This window comes from Amblyomma americanum, chromosome 4 (genome assembly GCF_052857255.1).
Source record: "Amblyomma americanum isolate KBUSLIRL-KWMA chromosome 4, ASM5285725v1, whole genome shotgun sequence".
Taxonomy (NCBI): Eukaryota; Metazoa; Arthropoda; class Arachnida; order Ixodida; family Ixodidae; genus Amblyomma; species Amblyomma americanum.
In genome coordinates this window covers 192,388,404-192,403,272 of record NC_135500.1, presented here as the reverse complement: position 1 = coordinate 192,403,272, position 14,869 = coordinate 192,388,404, and the positions used below count along the sequence as shown (strand labels likewise).

Sequence of the window (14,869 nt, the reverse complement as noted above, 5' to 3'; positions counted from 1 at the left end):
AGGGGCTGCGTGGTCACGGCACCGGAAGCAGCCGCTGCAGCGCTTCGAACGCTTCGAGAGTGTCGAAGAGTCTGTTTGGAGAGTATTTTCACAAGTTCCGGTCCTTTTGGATCTTCAGCGCCTTTGCGATGGCTGTCGGAAAAAACAAGGGGCTTTCGAAAGGCGGAAAGAAGGGTGTCAAGAAGAAGATGTAAGTCAAAATATTATCTGCAATGAATATAGTTGTTGTTTTGTGTTGTGCTAGTAAAGAGCGTTGCGTTTTATGTCGGCCAATTTTGGTGGATGGAACTCGATAGAGGTGACGGTGTGGCTGGTGACCGGTGCATGGAACCGACGTTGTCTTTTTATTTTGTCGCAAATTCTTTCTGGTTTCGTTCATTTGCAGTGTCGACCCATTCACGCGCAAAGATTGGTATGATGTCAAGGCGCCGACTATGTACACCGTCAGGAACATCGGAAAAACATTCGTCAACCGCACACAAGGCACAAGTGAGTGAAATCATGCCAGCGGGCAGCCGTCTGTTCTCGCTGCATTGTAGCTTATATGTTGTGTGCACTTGAACCCTCTGGCGAGTGGCCCCATCTTCTTGCCGGTTCTTGAACAGTGCTACATTATACCCTGCTCACCACAGGCCTGCGACAGCTTTGGCGCTTGCCTTCCTATATGGCTGGAACATATCCCACTAGTAACGTAGCAGCGACTTGCATCTGATGTGTTTGAGGTGTTGATTTGCATGATATATTAATATAAAAAATGGGAGACCGGGCATGTCACTGAACTGATTTCTTGGCATTTATTTTTGGCAGAGATTGCGTCGGAAGGTCTTAAGGGACGTGTGTTCGAGGTGTCCCAAGCCGATCTGACGAACGGCGAGGATGCCTTCCGGAAGTTCCGCCTCATTGCCGAGGAAGTACAGGGACGCAACGTGCTGACAAACTTTCATGGCATGGACCTGACCACTGACAAGCTGCGTTCTATGGTTAAGAAGTGGCAGGTGAGCGACTGTTTGTGCCTTGTCAACACCACCTAGGCTCCCTAAGGCCGCAGCAGCAGATTCGCGCGCGCAAGAGTTACAAAGGTTAGGGGTTCAACATACCATGCTTGCTGATGAATACGCGACGGAGTATCCAAATTATCCATGGTGAAACGATACTAGAAGCAAGGCCATTTATTTGCTTTTGAGGGTTCCAGCTTTTCTTTTTCTAGATCTATTGTTGACAGCGTTGTCATTCATCCTGCTGCAAAAGTTTTTGAGCTGGACATTGTACAGCGGTGAGCAGCCTTGTCTAGAGCGTGCCGACGGTGCTCTGCGGAGTAAGTCGGCACCATCTAACATTAGGCTCAAGGTTCGAGTTCTGCGTCCCGTGCGCATGCGCATCCAAAATGAAGCGGTGCCTGCTCGTGGGTTCTCGGTCTCATTTCCTCTCAGGGCTTGCGCTGAATATTATCTAACAGTGGCCGGAAAACCAACACGTTTCACGCGGATGACGAGGCACCTAGGCAAGTGCAAGTGATATCGGATGATCGTGCGTTTCAAAAGCAAGTGAGAGCGGATGATAGCGCGTTTCAAACATGCACCAGGCTAAGAGTTCTAGTAGGGGTCTTTGTTGTCCGTTTTCGTTTTGTACATATAAGGTTAGCTTGCTAGCACCATGTTTTGCAGGCGTATTGTTTGATGGCGTGTCTTTGCACTGTGCTATCAGCTACAAGGGACCCCGCATTTGGTATCCGCGTAGATCTAGGAACTTGGATGCAGAAACGCACGATCATCCACTATCACTGGCGCTTGGTTTCCTGGCCGTCTGGTTACGCTCGTGAAGCAGGTGGCATGGCCACGCGTCACAAATGCCAGCGTCACAAATGCAGGCAGCGCATCCCTGGCGGCACAAAACGAACTCGCAAGGTGGGGGGCTGTACAAGGAAGCGATAAGCAGGCATCCCTGTCTATGCCGCGCATGTGCACGGGACACGCATCACTGTAACCCAGAGACTGTTAGATGGTGCTGACTTGCTCTGCAGAGCACCGTCGGCACGCTCTAGACAGGGCTGCTCGCCACTGTACGGCACCAAAGAACTTCCTTCCACACAAGATCGCAGAGTGGCCATCGTCACAAGCATCAAATTCACAAAATAAAACATGAGGGGCTAGTTGGCGTTGCATTGTTTCTAGAAGAGTAATTTAGCACTACTAATTTTGTCTATCTGTGTGCACATCTGAGAATAAGTAGCAGTCAATTACTCTTCTAGAAACAACCAAAGGCCTCATTTGCCAGCTGCTCCTGTCGGTTCAAGAGCATAGCTAGTTCGTAATGCGCAGAAGGTGGAACCAGTGAAAAGACTGGGCAGGAGGCACACAACATAAGCTCGTCGGCTCCATGACAAGCTTGCGTTGGTGTACCACTCGAAAAATGTCTGCGTGCTTTGGGCTTCGATCAACAACGCAGTTGTGTGCAGCGGCATTTACTGTAAACATTGCCGGGAAAACAAGTCCTCTATGGTCCTACTGCTTGCTAAGATGGTTGTATCCTAGTTGGGCAAAACTGAGATTATGAAGCTCTCCATCAGCGCTGACCTGCATTTCATGCAGTTTGGCCTCTTCAAAGTTGCATGCACACATGTCCTTTAACATGAATAGGACGAGAACAATGTCCTTCATCTAGCCGCCGTGGTGGCTGAGTGGTTACGGCGCTCAGCTGCTGGTCCAAAAGACGCGGGTTCGATCCCGGCCGCGGCGGCCGAATTTCGATGGAGGCAAAATTCTAGAAGCCCGTGTACTGTGCGATGTCGGCGCATCTTCAGCAACACTGTTGCAATCACCACCGCGATGGCTCAGTGGTTATGGCGCTCGGCTGCTGGCCCGAAAGGCGCGGGTTTGATCCCGGCCGCAGCGGTCAAATTTTGATGAAGGCGAAATTCTAGAGGACCGTGTACTCTGCGATGTCAGTGCACATTAAAGAGCCACAAGTGGTCGAAATTTCTAAAGCCCTTCACTACGGCGTCCCTCGTAGCCTGAGTCGCTTTGGGGCAGACACTGTGGATAATGCAAACGTGCGAAGCGCAGCCGCGCCGTCGAGCACAATGTACTTGTTGCCCATGCATCGCCAATGCCAGGATAATTAGTTGCGCGATGCACACCATGAGTAGCGGCAGCCATAAGTAAACCCTGTCAGCCAAAAACAGGTGTGCATAAATTCTGCATGCGACTTTTGTTCGTTTTAGATGATACGAATATTTTTCGTGACCCTGCGAGATTCGACAGCAACACGCATGTGGTTTCTTTGTATTCTGCAAGAAACAAAAACGAACAGAATGTCTTATTCTGGAATGCTGTGAAGGAACGAAGTCCTCTGGGGGTGGCCTATAGCCATGGGGTCTTGATCTTTTCGTCTTCAGGAAATTTAAACGCATGGGCTTTTGGTCAGATTCAAGTTGCCGCAACATCTGGGCACACGCTTGTTAGGCATATTCCTCTGATTAAGTGACCGACTGAACACAAATCAGCACTTGTAGCACACCAGTATAAACATCGGAAGCACGCAGAGTCTTACAAACATCCAAGCCACCAGAACCACCGCGAAGAACAAGTACTTCGATGGGAACTGCGCTGTCGTACCAGCAGCCTGCCGGGACAAGTTAGGGCAGGTGCATGGGTGGGGACTGTCACGACACAGACCTCTTGCCATAACATGGCGCTGACGTCTGCAAGGAGAGCTGGGGCCTTCGTCTAGGCTGCGCTGGCCTTGTACACTTAACTCACTTGCATGTTTTGGGACCGAATGTTTATTACAAAAGTCTTGGGTGCACATCTCGAGAAGCAAGTTGTCGCATTTGCTGTACACGTGGTTCAAGCACTCTCTTTGGCGAAGTGGGCCCAAGGTACTGTTGTGATACATGCTACCTTCAGCTCTCATTGCACTCCTCAACTGCAGTGGGAGCAATATGCTGCAAAATGTTGAGTGCTCATTGCTGCAGTTGACACTACACTTAAATGGAGCAGTAAGCTGTAGTCTGAGCGTTACTGAGAGATACTAAAACATTATTCGGATTTACATTGTGAACTGCGTGCGGTCTCATAGCTATATTGTGTGCACATGAACCCTCTGGCTAGGGGCCTTCTCCTCTAGCTGGTTCTTGAATTGTGCTACATTAAATCCTGCTCACCACAGGCCTGCAGCAGTTATGGTGCTTGCCTTCCATATTGGCTGGAACACATCTTCCTATCCTGTAGTAGCAGTGGCTTGCATCTTATGGAATCAGATGGGAAGCCTTGCCATTGGAATTTTTTTTTGTTACGGCCAGCTTCACAATCTTTAATGCAGTAAAAGCTCGTTAATTCGAACTCGAAGGCGACCGGAAAACTGTTCGAATTATCGAATGGACGCTAGAATGAGCAGTTATAGCTCCCCACCACGCAGGCAGAACCCGAAGCAGTCACATCCAAGACTCGTTACCACAAGCTAGGCGCTACTACAAGTTTGTGGTTGGCATATTCTAAGAATTAATTGACCCAGTCTTAACGGCAAATGGAATAAATTGATCGGCCAGTTACGCGCCAGAAACAAGTACTGGATGCATTCGTGTGAGCAGCGAGCTTTAGGGCTGGAATATATGCCACTATTTATGCTCCAAAACATGTTTATTTATGGGGAAGGGTTGTCAGAATTAAAAGTAATCAGCGAAGTGCATTTGCTTGCATTTCTTCTGCCGAGAATCCATTAGCATCATCTGCAGCTTGCCCTTAGCAACGTCATAGTTCTCATTGACAGCGAAGTGGCGTGCTGCAACATTGAGCGCTGACGCTACTCTTCATGTGCGCTTGGCAGTGGCATAGTCTCGTTGCCGCTGTAGAACTCTTCACTGTCGGCGGTTCTCACCGCACGCAAGCCCTGCGACGTCTCCTGGGAGCATGCAGCCTCAATTATATTGGCGTCACTCAAGGACTCGAACATTTCTACGCTGCTTTCGACGTCGCTCGCGCTTGCGGCATCAACAAAATTGGTCATCACCTAAACCGCCATACTACGTTGTTTACACCACGTGATCGCAGTCTCGGCACGACGAAAACCTGTAACGGTTCGCGCCGAAGCATCAGCGGCGCGGGCGAATGCTACGGCATGCACCGGAACGTGGGCTCCGTGAGCTTCGTTCACTCGACTTTTTTTTTTCCATTGTTTTGGTAAATTTGGAGCGTGTTTTACTCGCTATAGGTCAACTTCTATCTATGATTAGTGGTGTCAGCCAGTGGCTCCTAGTTCGAATTAACCGTAGTGGATGCCGACTCGTTCGAATTATCGGGAGTTTTCCCCCATTGAAATACACAGGGCTGTGCCGGGACTCGGGCGTCAGTTCGAATTAACAAGCTTTTACTGTGTACAGTAGCCGACGGCTAGTTCGGACTTGTAGGATATTTCGGACTTTGATAATGCGCCATCAGTAACCCGCATACATAAGTGCCTCTGATGCCATGCTTATGTTTCATGTGGTGATGAGCAAATAGTGAAGCACCTTTAACCCATCCTGTCTTCATCAGGATGCCTTCCATCATCGAACAGCTGCCATAATGGAAGGTACAGTGGCTACAGGTTATGTTGTACTAGTTATAGTAAAGGCTATCTTTTGCTTTGTGCACAATTGTTTTCACATGCGGAATGCTTCATTTGCAGCTGCCATTATTTTAATGGCTTGTGTGCCAGACGAATTGGCGACCACCAGTTAAAGCTGTTAGTGTGGAGAGTTGGGCTAGTTGGTTGCAATCAAGCTGCATGTTTTTTCAGCATACAAAAGGCTTGGACAGGGTGCGCGTGCCTTTTTTTTTTTTTTTGTACACTCGAGGACGTAATGGAAACTGAGGGGTATCCAAGTGGCAACTGTTGCTGAGAATGCAGATGTACACATCTGTAAGCTCCATCAAACTATTGCACCGATCCCTGTCTAGTGTGGTTTCATTGTCATTGCAGCTTAACTCTGAAAAGCATAGGTGGAAAATTGTGCAGTAGCACTAGACTGAGTACTGCAACAGTCTCATTAGACCAGCTAGGTAAAAAGTGTATGTTTGTGGTGTTGCAGACCTTGATTGAGGCGACTGTTGACGTTCGGACGACTGACGGCTACCTCCTGCGAATGTTCTGCATTGGTTTCACCAAAAAGTGCGCCAACCAGCTGAAGAAGACCTGCTATGCACAGCACAACCAGGTTAGCGCTTTTTCAATGTGTTTGAGTTTTTTTTTTTAATTTAGGGCATAACCTGCTGCTTTGCTTGCACAGGCTAGCTTTATCAATTAAAAACTGGTCATTTAGAAAGGGTAGCAGTGCACTGACGATTTTGCATGCACAGGTTCGCCTCATCAGGAAGAAGATGACTGAGATGATGATTCTTGAAGTATCTTCGACAAGCCTCAAGGAGGTTGTCAACAAGCTGTAAGTCCTGTTGTTGAATGCACTTTAATTGTGCTGATCGTTGGACACAATGTGAGGTACACCACTGCTAATGCCACACTTCCTTCTTTTTCAACGAATGCAGCATTCCTGGGAGCATTGGCAAGGACATTGAGAAGAGCTGCCAGCACATCTACCCACTGCACGATGTGCTTATCCGCAAAGTGAAGGTGCTCAAAAAGCCGAAGTTTGAGCGTAAGTGTACATGACACACTGTGGTGCTTTTCTGTATTTCCTTTCATTTTTTTTTCTCTCTTCTATGAGGTGTACTGATCGTATTATATTGTGAGTGTAATGTTGAAGCCGTTTAGATTAGCAGAATAAGACTCCACATTCATTAGTTTTTGTGGAAAAGCTTGTTTCCTCTTTCTGGTCTTTGGGTATAGGTTACCAGTCCACCAAAGAAAAGTCCACTTTAAAGGAACATGGATGCGGAATACTAAATCTAGCTAGATTGGTAACATAAGATTGTAATTACATTGGAATCTTGATTTGATTCTCTTGGGTTTGCAGAAAATATATCATCCGAAATTTGACATTTTTAAACTGAACAGAGCAAGGGTAAGCCAGACAGTTGAAGAAAATCTGAAGTGTAGTCACTGCCCTCTAGAGTTGTGGCAATTATGCCAAGTAGATTTTTTGCTAGCTGTGGTCGCCTCGTATGTTTGATGTACAACTCTATGTTGACGGGAAGTACTGCCGAACTGAAAAGGCATTGCACATAGTTCTGTTGAAATGCGAGAATGTGCATTAATGTCTGGCTTTGCGTGTCGCCCAGTTTGCCTGCGTGAAGCTCTCATGCGCATTTAATGCACAGGCTGCTAGGATTGTTCTTGCTTTTTTTTTTTCACAGTGAGGCAGCTATCAGAATAAAGAGTTTTAATTGGGCTTTGTGCAAACAGTATGGCGACACCATCTGTTAATATTGCAACAAACAGCTTTACAGTGCAATTGCGAAGAAATGATGTCGCGTGTGTTTATTTCTAGTTGACCAAGGTGTTTATACATTCGTCCTGTTTTTTTGGAAGGGCTGACAGAGGTTATAAAAGTGACATGTCAGTGCAGAGATTTCATGGAGGTGTAAATGACATAAGAAATTGGGGACTTTGGATTTACTCAGTGAAGCTGTCTCATGTTTGCACTGCATAAGCCCTAGATGTGTTCACCTAGGGTTATCTCAGTCTGTCATGTAGCGTCTTGTCTTTTGCTGAATATCCCTTTAAACAAGTGTAAGGTTACTTCGTTTGGCAGACTCCAGAACTTTAAATTAAGCATTTCTTCGGAAAGGTACACTTAAATGATAATGATGTTGTGTGTATGGCATCTATCATTTGGAACATAGTTGCAATATTCAGTGCTCAACTCGACCAGAGATTTCAATATTTTCAGAACCTTTAGTTTACGAACATTAGTAGGTGTGCCCTGTCTAGTCATAGCATTTGGGGGATTCCAGTTAGACTACAGTTGAATGCCGCTTCAACGAAATTTTTGCCACAATGAAGTATTTTTCATTCCCCATGAAATCCCCACGGGAGATAACGTATTAAAATTCCCTCGAAACGAATTACTTTGTGAGCACGCATTCGCTTCTACGAATTTTTCGCGAGCCTTCACTAGTCAGTGGCCCGCCTTTCTTCAAAAGTTGGGTGGTGTACGAGATTATTGCCTGCGGAAGCAGTGGCTTGGAGCAGCTAAATAATGCACGGAATGTATGTTTATTACATTTTCATGTATTCTTTATTACAAAATTTGGGTGGGAGTTGTTTATTCGTAATAGGGAAGCAGCGAGGGGACTTATTGGCGCCGTGCGAAGGCCGCCGGCCGTGCGGGGGCCAAAGACTAATCCAAATCCAGTCGCCAGCCTCCCCTCCTTCTCCGCAGCCCTTGCCGCCATTTTCTCGTGTGTCGGTGTGTTGATTGTCGGTATCCCGCTTCACGGCAATGCACGGCGGCCGGTGTAGCCCGCCATCCCCTTGTTTGTCAAGCCAATGAGGGGCCAACGAAAGGCATAGCCAAATCCACATTCATAATCTTTTTATCCTTTCCCACGCCATTGGCCATGTTTTCTTCAGCCGGCGTTGTTGAACCTAATTTCAGGCGCTGTTTTGTGTTCTACACTCCGGTTTGCACTGTTTGCCTGCTTTGTTTAGGCGTCATGAGTTACGCGCTCACACCGACGGGACTCGTGCGAAGGCCCGATATTCCATTGCTGTGCCAGTGGATCGTCGATGCATGGAAAGCGATATTGGCCGTTAAAAAATGTGCCATCAGTAACAGTTTGAATGGTTCCGAGGACAACTGTCTTCGAGAGTGGCGATGAAGCCTCATATGGCAGCAGTGAGAGCGGCGACAATTGAGAAGCTCATAACCAGTGACGTGCAGTAGATACTGACATACATAGATACCCTGTGATATTCTCCTGCGTCTGATAAGTAATTTATGATCGGACTCCTTTCATTAATCGGATTGATTTCATAAACTGCACAGTGGCTGCAGCATGTAGTTGGTCTTGAGGTCACATGAGACATGAAAAGAACTGCAATATAACTGCTGATACGTCACTTGTTTACATTCTAGCTCTTGATGCAGGCTGGTTGTAGTGAATTAAAACCACATATCGGTGTATTGTGTGTGTGTGCGTACATGCGTGCATTTGTCATGACTTACAGCTGTCGTTTGGCTAAGGGGTGAGGAGGGGATCAGAACTAACATTCTTCAGAACTACCCGGAACCACACCAAGATGAGATTTAATTATAAATTATTTGGTGGCCTTAGGTGAATACCATGTGGTGAATCGTGGATCCAAAGCTCAGCCAGGTGGTGCTTTGGAAGAGGGCAAGCAGCACCCTCTTTGCTGAGAATGTCATCAAGTGGGAACGGAGTTGGATATGTCTCTTCCTTGTAAGGGGTGCTCGCACGAAAATAGAGGTCTTACTTCGATGTAACATTCTTTTTTGGGTTCAAGAGCTGCACTGTTTTTCTGCATTTTCTAAATTAAGAGCAATGCCTAGCACTGTTAATGAGATCAAAAGAAATTTCAGTGATAAAGCAAACACTCCATGCTGGTTGCCAGGGTCATTCAGCGTCCACTTGAAATGCAATTGATCAAAGTGCCTTGGAGGTGCTATTTGCCATGCATAATTCAAGAATAATAGCATAGTAATGAAGATTAAAACCAGCACACATCGGCAACACTGAAAGAAAAAATAGCCTTGCCAAAAGCACTGTTGAACAATACTATGCTTGCTGATCTATATAACTTCGCTATTAACATGACCTTAAAAAGCAGCCGCCCGTGCCTAGGTGTTCATAAATCTGGTGAATACTATGCTTGCTGATCTACATAACTTCGCTATTAACATGACCTTAAAAAGCAGCCGCCCGTGCCTAGGTGTTCATAAATCTGGTGACTCTGCTTCGCTGATTGCACCGTAACTGCCAGGTGAGCCAGGAATCTCTGGCAGGGATATCATAGTCTTGCACAAGTATGTTTCACACAGTTAAACATGTCTGCACACTCCCTGTAGTTTTGCCTCGCTGCCAGGGGAGCGATGCGGCACTGCTTGCCACACCAGCAAACTTAAGCTTGGGGAATCATTTCAAAGAACACTCTTCTTAAATTAGGTCGCATATGCCTTTAAAATAAGTGACCTGTAGATTTCAACAGCCATAGGCTTAGCAATCATTGCAGCATGCTTGCTTGACTGCAGTGCAGTAATGTTTTAAAAGCTGCTTAGGAGCATCAGTTAGTGTACCAGTGCATTCACTGCTAGCGCTGTCACCTGTGGGGCATTAGTGCCTTGCTTGAGGAAGGAGGCTTGGGTGTCTGTACATTGTTAGCTGCAACCTGTCTGCATTGTTTTTCAGTGGGCAAGCTGCTCGAGCTACACGGAGAAGGCACTGGCAAGGGTGGCGCCAGCACCACTGCAACCGCAGCTAAAGGAGAGGAGGGTGTGAAGGTTGACAGACCAGAGGGCTACGAGCCCCCTGTGCTTGAAACTGTCTGAGCACTACATTCGAATAAATCACCCAGAATATACAATTGTTCCTGTCTTTTGGGGAAAATGCTGCGCTTTGGGTAAGGCCAGTTCCGGGGGTCTCTTCTTTTGGAAACTGGTCTCCTCTATGCCATTCATTTAAGCCTAATGCTTCAGCTGCACCAGATGAGATTTTGTGGCACCATCCTTATTGCATTGTCAGCGTCTTGGGGGGGCATGGTAATGCAGGGAAGGCAGAGTGGCAGGTAACTAAACAGCCACATCGTTTTGTGGCATGGCTGTATGTGACAACGCGGTTAGTCGGCAGCATCACTGGTGGGTCGGGAAAGACGCTGAAGTTCAAATTTTGACTGCAGATAAATCCACCTTCTACGAAACTTGTTAAAAAACTACAACCAGCCATGGATTGTTCTAAAATGTACCGAATTGATATCCGGAATGAATACAGACCATCCAATATTCAACTGATGTTAACGCTGCCCGAGCGCGTGAAAACGCCTGTACTGATGGCGACGAATGGCGCAATACCCATTCGAACATTTATATGCGTAGGAAAGACAACAAATAAGCAACTAATCGAGGCACTTTGCACAGATATTGAAAAACCGCTAAAGCACGTGCCTGCCCAACAGTTTTCTAATCGTATCGTCAAAGAAGCAACCGGCTTCCTGTAGCAGTAAGTCACCTGTTGTGAAGGCAACCATAGGACTTATCACAACTAATACTTTGATCTCAAAGGAGGTAGTTGCGTTGCTGTGGTAAGTTATAAAGAGGTTCTGAAATGATTGACGGTCATATATTCTAATCTAGCAGATCTGTACAGCTGGTCTTTGTGAGTACACCAGTCAGATTTCAAAGCTTGCAATTCCAGCTAGCTTTAAAAATTTTGCCATGCAGTGATGAGTGATTTAATACCGATCTCTCGTGCGCTTTTCTTAGCCTTAGTAAATGTACCACTCCATAGTCATGGGCCCGTGTAACGGTAGAGCGCTTGAACAAAGTACTCAAAGGAGTTTGTCCAACTTGCAGTTCTAGAACAGTGACAGTGCTACGCAAGTTGGCTCTGTGAGACTGCCGTCTTGGAGTACCTGGCTGTTCATACCGGAGCACACCTGATATGACAACTGGAATTGCACCAGCTAGCTGTACTGTACTGCTGCATGGTCATACTCCAAGGACTGATAGACATATCGTTGGTTGCCCGTGTAGAAGGTTATTGTCCAAATCATGACCAGAATTGGACAAGAAACGGGAACGAGTGAGGGCAAAACGGCTTTGCTGCAAGACTTGCACTGGCAGAAAGAGGGGTGCAACGACTCCAGCCTTTTCTTCGTGACTTTGTGCGGGAAGAAAGCCTCCAATTGCTAAGAAGGGTGATATGGCCTACAACAAGCCATTGAAGGTTATGGGACAGAAGGGGCCTCGTTCATTTGTCTGTGAAGATCACCGCGTACATGGAATGCACCCAAATAATGTCGGGTGCCGGAGACATCGGTCCGATCAACACGTTGTGAACAATGTGTATTCTCAGAGAGCCAAGCCCTTTTACCTTCCAAGAACTGAATGAAGACTGAGCTAGTGTAACAATCTGAAAGTTTGGAAGATGAAGAGGTAGCATATCAGAAGAAGGTGAAGTCCAGCAGCCAAAGCTGGAGGTCAACTCGAGTATTACGACCGCCTACATTACTGAAGGACTGTATGTTGTGAAGTAAGACCAAGTAGGACTTTCATTCTTGGCAGCGTTCTTTTTTTTTTTTAAGAGGGGAAAATATGTTGTGTCGCACGGGCAAGTTTCAGTTTCGCTTGTTCAAAGTTTCAGTCACATGCATGCTGTGTAAGACACCACGTGTACGTGACGAAGAAAATAAAGAGGAAGCGAGAACAAATTAATATTATTATAAATCAGCGCGTCGTCTGCTAAGACAATCGCTACACAACACCGCGAGGTGGCGCTGCATTTCAACTCTCAAGTAAACATTCGAAGAATCGTTAACAATTAAACCTTTTTCGCCGCCCAGTACAACGGCGATGATTATCCATCACGGCAGGTTGGAGGTACGGGTTCCGATGACAGGATCAGCGCTGACGTGACAAACACTCTCTTCCTTGAATCTTCCCTGTCCATGAGCAGATTCTGGTGCTCATGCTTGCTGGCGTGCGGCGCTACTGTAGCGCGATTCTGTACTGTCTGGCTGCACGTTGGTCCTTCGGTCGTTTCGGCTAGGAAAATTTGTTACGAGCGGCCGCGGGTAGGCTCCGTAATTCGAGAGCACGGGATTCCTGCGGATCAGCCGTTGCATTGCGCGTGCTGCCGAAATTCGATTGTTACAATCCGGCGTCACCTCTGCGGCTCCTGCAGGCAAGACCTGCCCACTCGCACGTCACGTAATACCCTTTGTAACCATCACCTCGACCAAAGTAGCCTCGCCATAAGAAAGTACTGGCATAGTAGCGTGTCATTCTTTCTTTGTTTCGCCTGTTTTTAGGTGCGTGCGAGCATTGTGCGCCGTCATATCCTCTTACTGCCATGAACTCTGGCTACGTCCGCGATTCTTTGAGTTTGGAAAGAGAAGGCAAAGTCAGGGAAGTCGGTGCGCAAGCCGTCTGGTCCCTGTCGTCCTGTAAGCCTGGTAAGCTGACACCGCCACTGGCCGTCGTGTGCATCTAGCTGCGGCAAGCGAATTCTGACTGTTCATCACATTTCTTTTTGCAGGCTTTGGCGTCGACCAGCTCCGGGACAACTGCCTTGACACTTACTGGCAATCGGATGGGCCTCAACCTCACCTAGTCAACATACAGTTCAGGCGAAAGACGACGATCCAAGGAATCTGCATCTACGCAGACTACAAGCTTGACGAAAGCTACACTCCCAACAGGTGCGTGTGTCTTGTGCCTCTTTACGCCATGTTATAAAACACGTATTAACGGCTCCTCGTAGAGTTTTGCTCGCGGTAACTGCATATTAGTTGCGGCTTGCTGCGCGATAACAGAACTTTATGTGCGTCGATGCGCGGGCACAAGTGTGAAGCTGTGTGTGTACAATCCTCTTGCGCTAGCAGTAATGCGCGACAAAAAGAAGGTAGAATACTGTTGGGCTCGTTCAGGCAGAAAGTTTTCTTTTTGCTTGGGTAGAATACTGTTGTGCTCGTTCAGACAGAAAGTTTGTTTTTTTTTTGTTTGGCTGCTGATCGGCATTGTAATTCAGATAACAACTTTATGTGCGTCGATGCGCGGGCACAAGTGTGAAGCTGTGTGTGTACAATCCTCTTGCGCTAGCAGTAATGCGCGACAAAAAGAAGGTAGAATACTGTTGGGCTCGTTCAGGCAGAAAGTTTTCTTTTTGCTTGGGTAGAATACTGTTGTGCTCGTTCAGACAGAAAGTTTTTTTTTTTTTGTTTGGCTGCTGATCGGCATTGTAATTCAGATTAGTTCGTTTTTTGCTTGAATTTCCACCGCCACCTTTGCTTGGTAGTACAGCACGCATGGTTGCAGCAGCTAGATGAAGTTTTTTTTTGTCAGCTGTTTGCTTTTCTGTCTGGATTTCTCAAGTCCAGGTCGAACTCATGCGAATGGTAACTTCATTGTGGTATGCACCGCAGCGGTGGCCAAGTGGTTGAGCATCCGCCTCGCATGCGGGAGTTGCGGGATTCGATCCCCAGTGCCGCCGGGTACCCACCGGTGATACAATGGGTACAAGCTTTCCCCTGGTCTGGTGCTCGGCTTATTTAGGGTGAAATGCTTGGGAAATGGGTCTTCGACCCAAACTTGAGAATTTGAAAAATACCTTGTGCCATGGCGCTCTTTGGCCATCGATGCCCTTGCGCCATAAAAATCCATCATCATCATCATCATTGTGGTATGCAAGTTAAGAAGCTCGTAGTTTCAAGGGCATTTGCATAATGACTTGAGGGGCATGTCTGCTGGATATTGAAAGTAGTGTTTGAGGGAACATGTTTTCATGGTGAAGCAAAATGCAACGTTGTTGAAATACTTGCTCTGTTTTACCGTGAAGGTCTTTACGAAAAGGACGCTGTGTACAAGACTTTTGTCAGGAATTGATGGACTAGGCAGCTGTGTAAAAGAGCTAAGCAAGGATATAGTGTTTTAGAAGCGGGTAGTGGGGTCAGGGAGAGCCCGCGGGTGCAGCATCTCACGTCGACAGCGCGAGATGGTGCCCCCGGAGCACGGGCTGTAAAGAACCCGCGACATACCCGCGATACGCGCTGCATTCGCAGTGCTGAGGAAGATGTGTGCATCTGGTTCAACACCGAAAATCGGATGTCTGCAGCTCTAATGCATATTTTCTTAAAACCTACATCTCAAGGCAAAGATCCCAGGAAAGGCGGACATGCCACAAGTTTGGACGAAGTTAAAGCCGACCCGACGAATGCAGAGACAGAACCGCCGTATGACGATTCGGTTGCATTTCTAAAC

The 14,869-nt window shown here is 47.1% G+C and overlaps 2 protein-coding genes across 2 annotated transcripts in view; both read left to right on the top strand.

The window, feature by feature from the left end:
* The first annotated feature begins 31 nt into the window (after positions 1-31).
* LOC144128909 (small ribosomal subunit protein eS1) lies at positions 32-10,479 on the top strand. Its single transcript, XM_077662701.1, has 7 exons — positions 32-190; positions 386-489; positions 808-995; positions 6,068-6,193; positions 6,336-6,418; positions 6,522-6,631; positions 10,305-10,479. Exons 1-7 carry the CDS (start codon positions 129-131, stop codon positions 10,442-10,444), a joined length of 813 nt encoding a protein of 270 aa, XP_077518827.1. The 5' UTR covers positions 32-128; the 3' UTR covers positions 10,445-10,479.
* Positions 10,480-12,499: 2,020 nt separating this feature from the next.
* The window catches only part of Aasdh (Aminoadipate-semialdehyde dehydrogenase), a 46,375-nt gene continuing 44,005 nt past the window's right edge, over positions 12,500-14,869 (top strand). Inside the window, exons 1-3 of the mRNA XM_077662699.1 lie at positions 12,500-12,820; positions 12,922-13,065; positions 13,149-13,311. Of these exons, the coding sequence (XP_077518825.1) occupies positions 12,559-12,820; positions 12,922-13,065; positions 13,149-13,311 (569 nt within the window). The 5' untranslated portion in view covers positions 12,500-12,558. The remainder of the gene's footprint in view (positions 12,821-12,921; positions 13,066-13,148; positions 13,312-14,869) is intronic.

Bases quoted from the DNA above. Each gene is read 5' to 3' on its own strand.
- LOC144128909 (XM_077662701.1), top strand. From the start codon at position 129: ATGGCTGTCGGAAAAAACAAGGGGCTTTCGAAAGGCGGAAAGAAGGGT. The intron at 6,194-6,335 runs GTTAGCGCTTTT...TTGCATGCACAG, and splicing joins GCTATGCACAGCACAACCAG to GTTCGCCTCATCAGGAAGAA. The intron at 6,632-10,304 runs GTAAGTGTACAT...ATTGTTTTTCAG, and splicing joins CAAAAAGCCGAAGTTTGAGC to TGGGCAAGCTGCTCGAGCTA.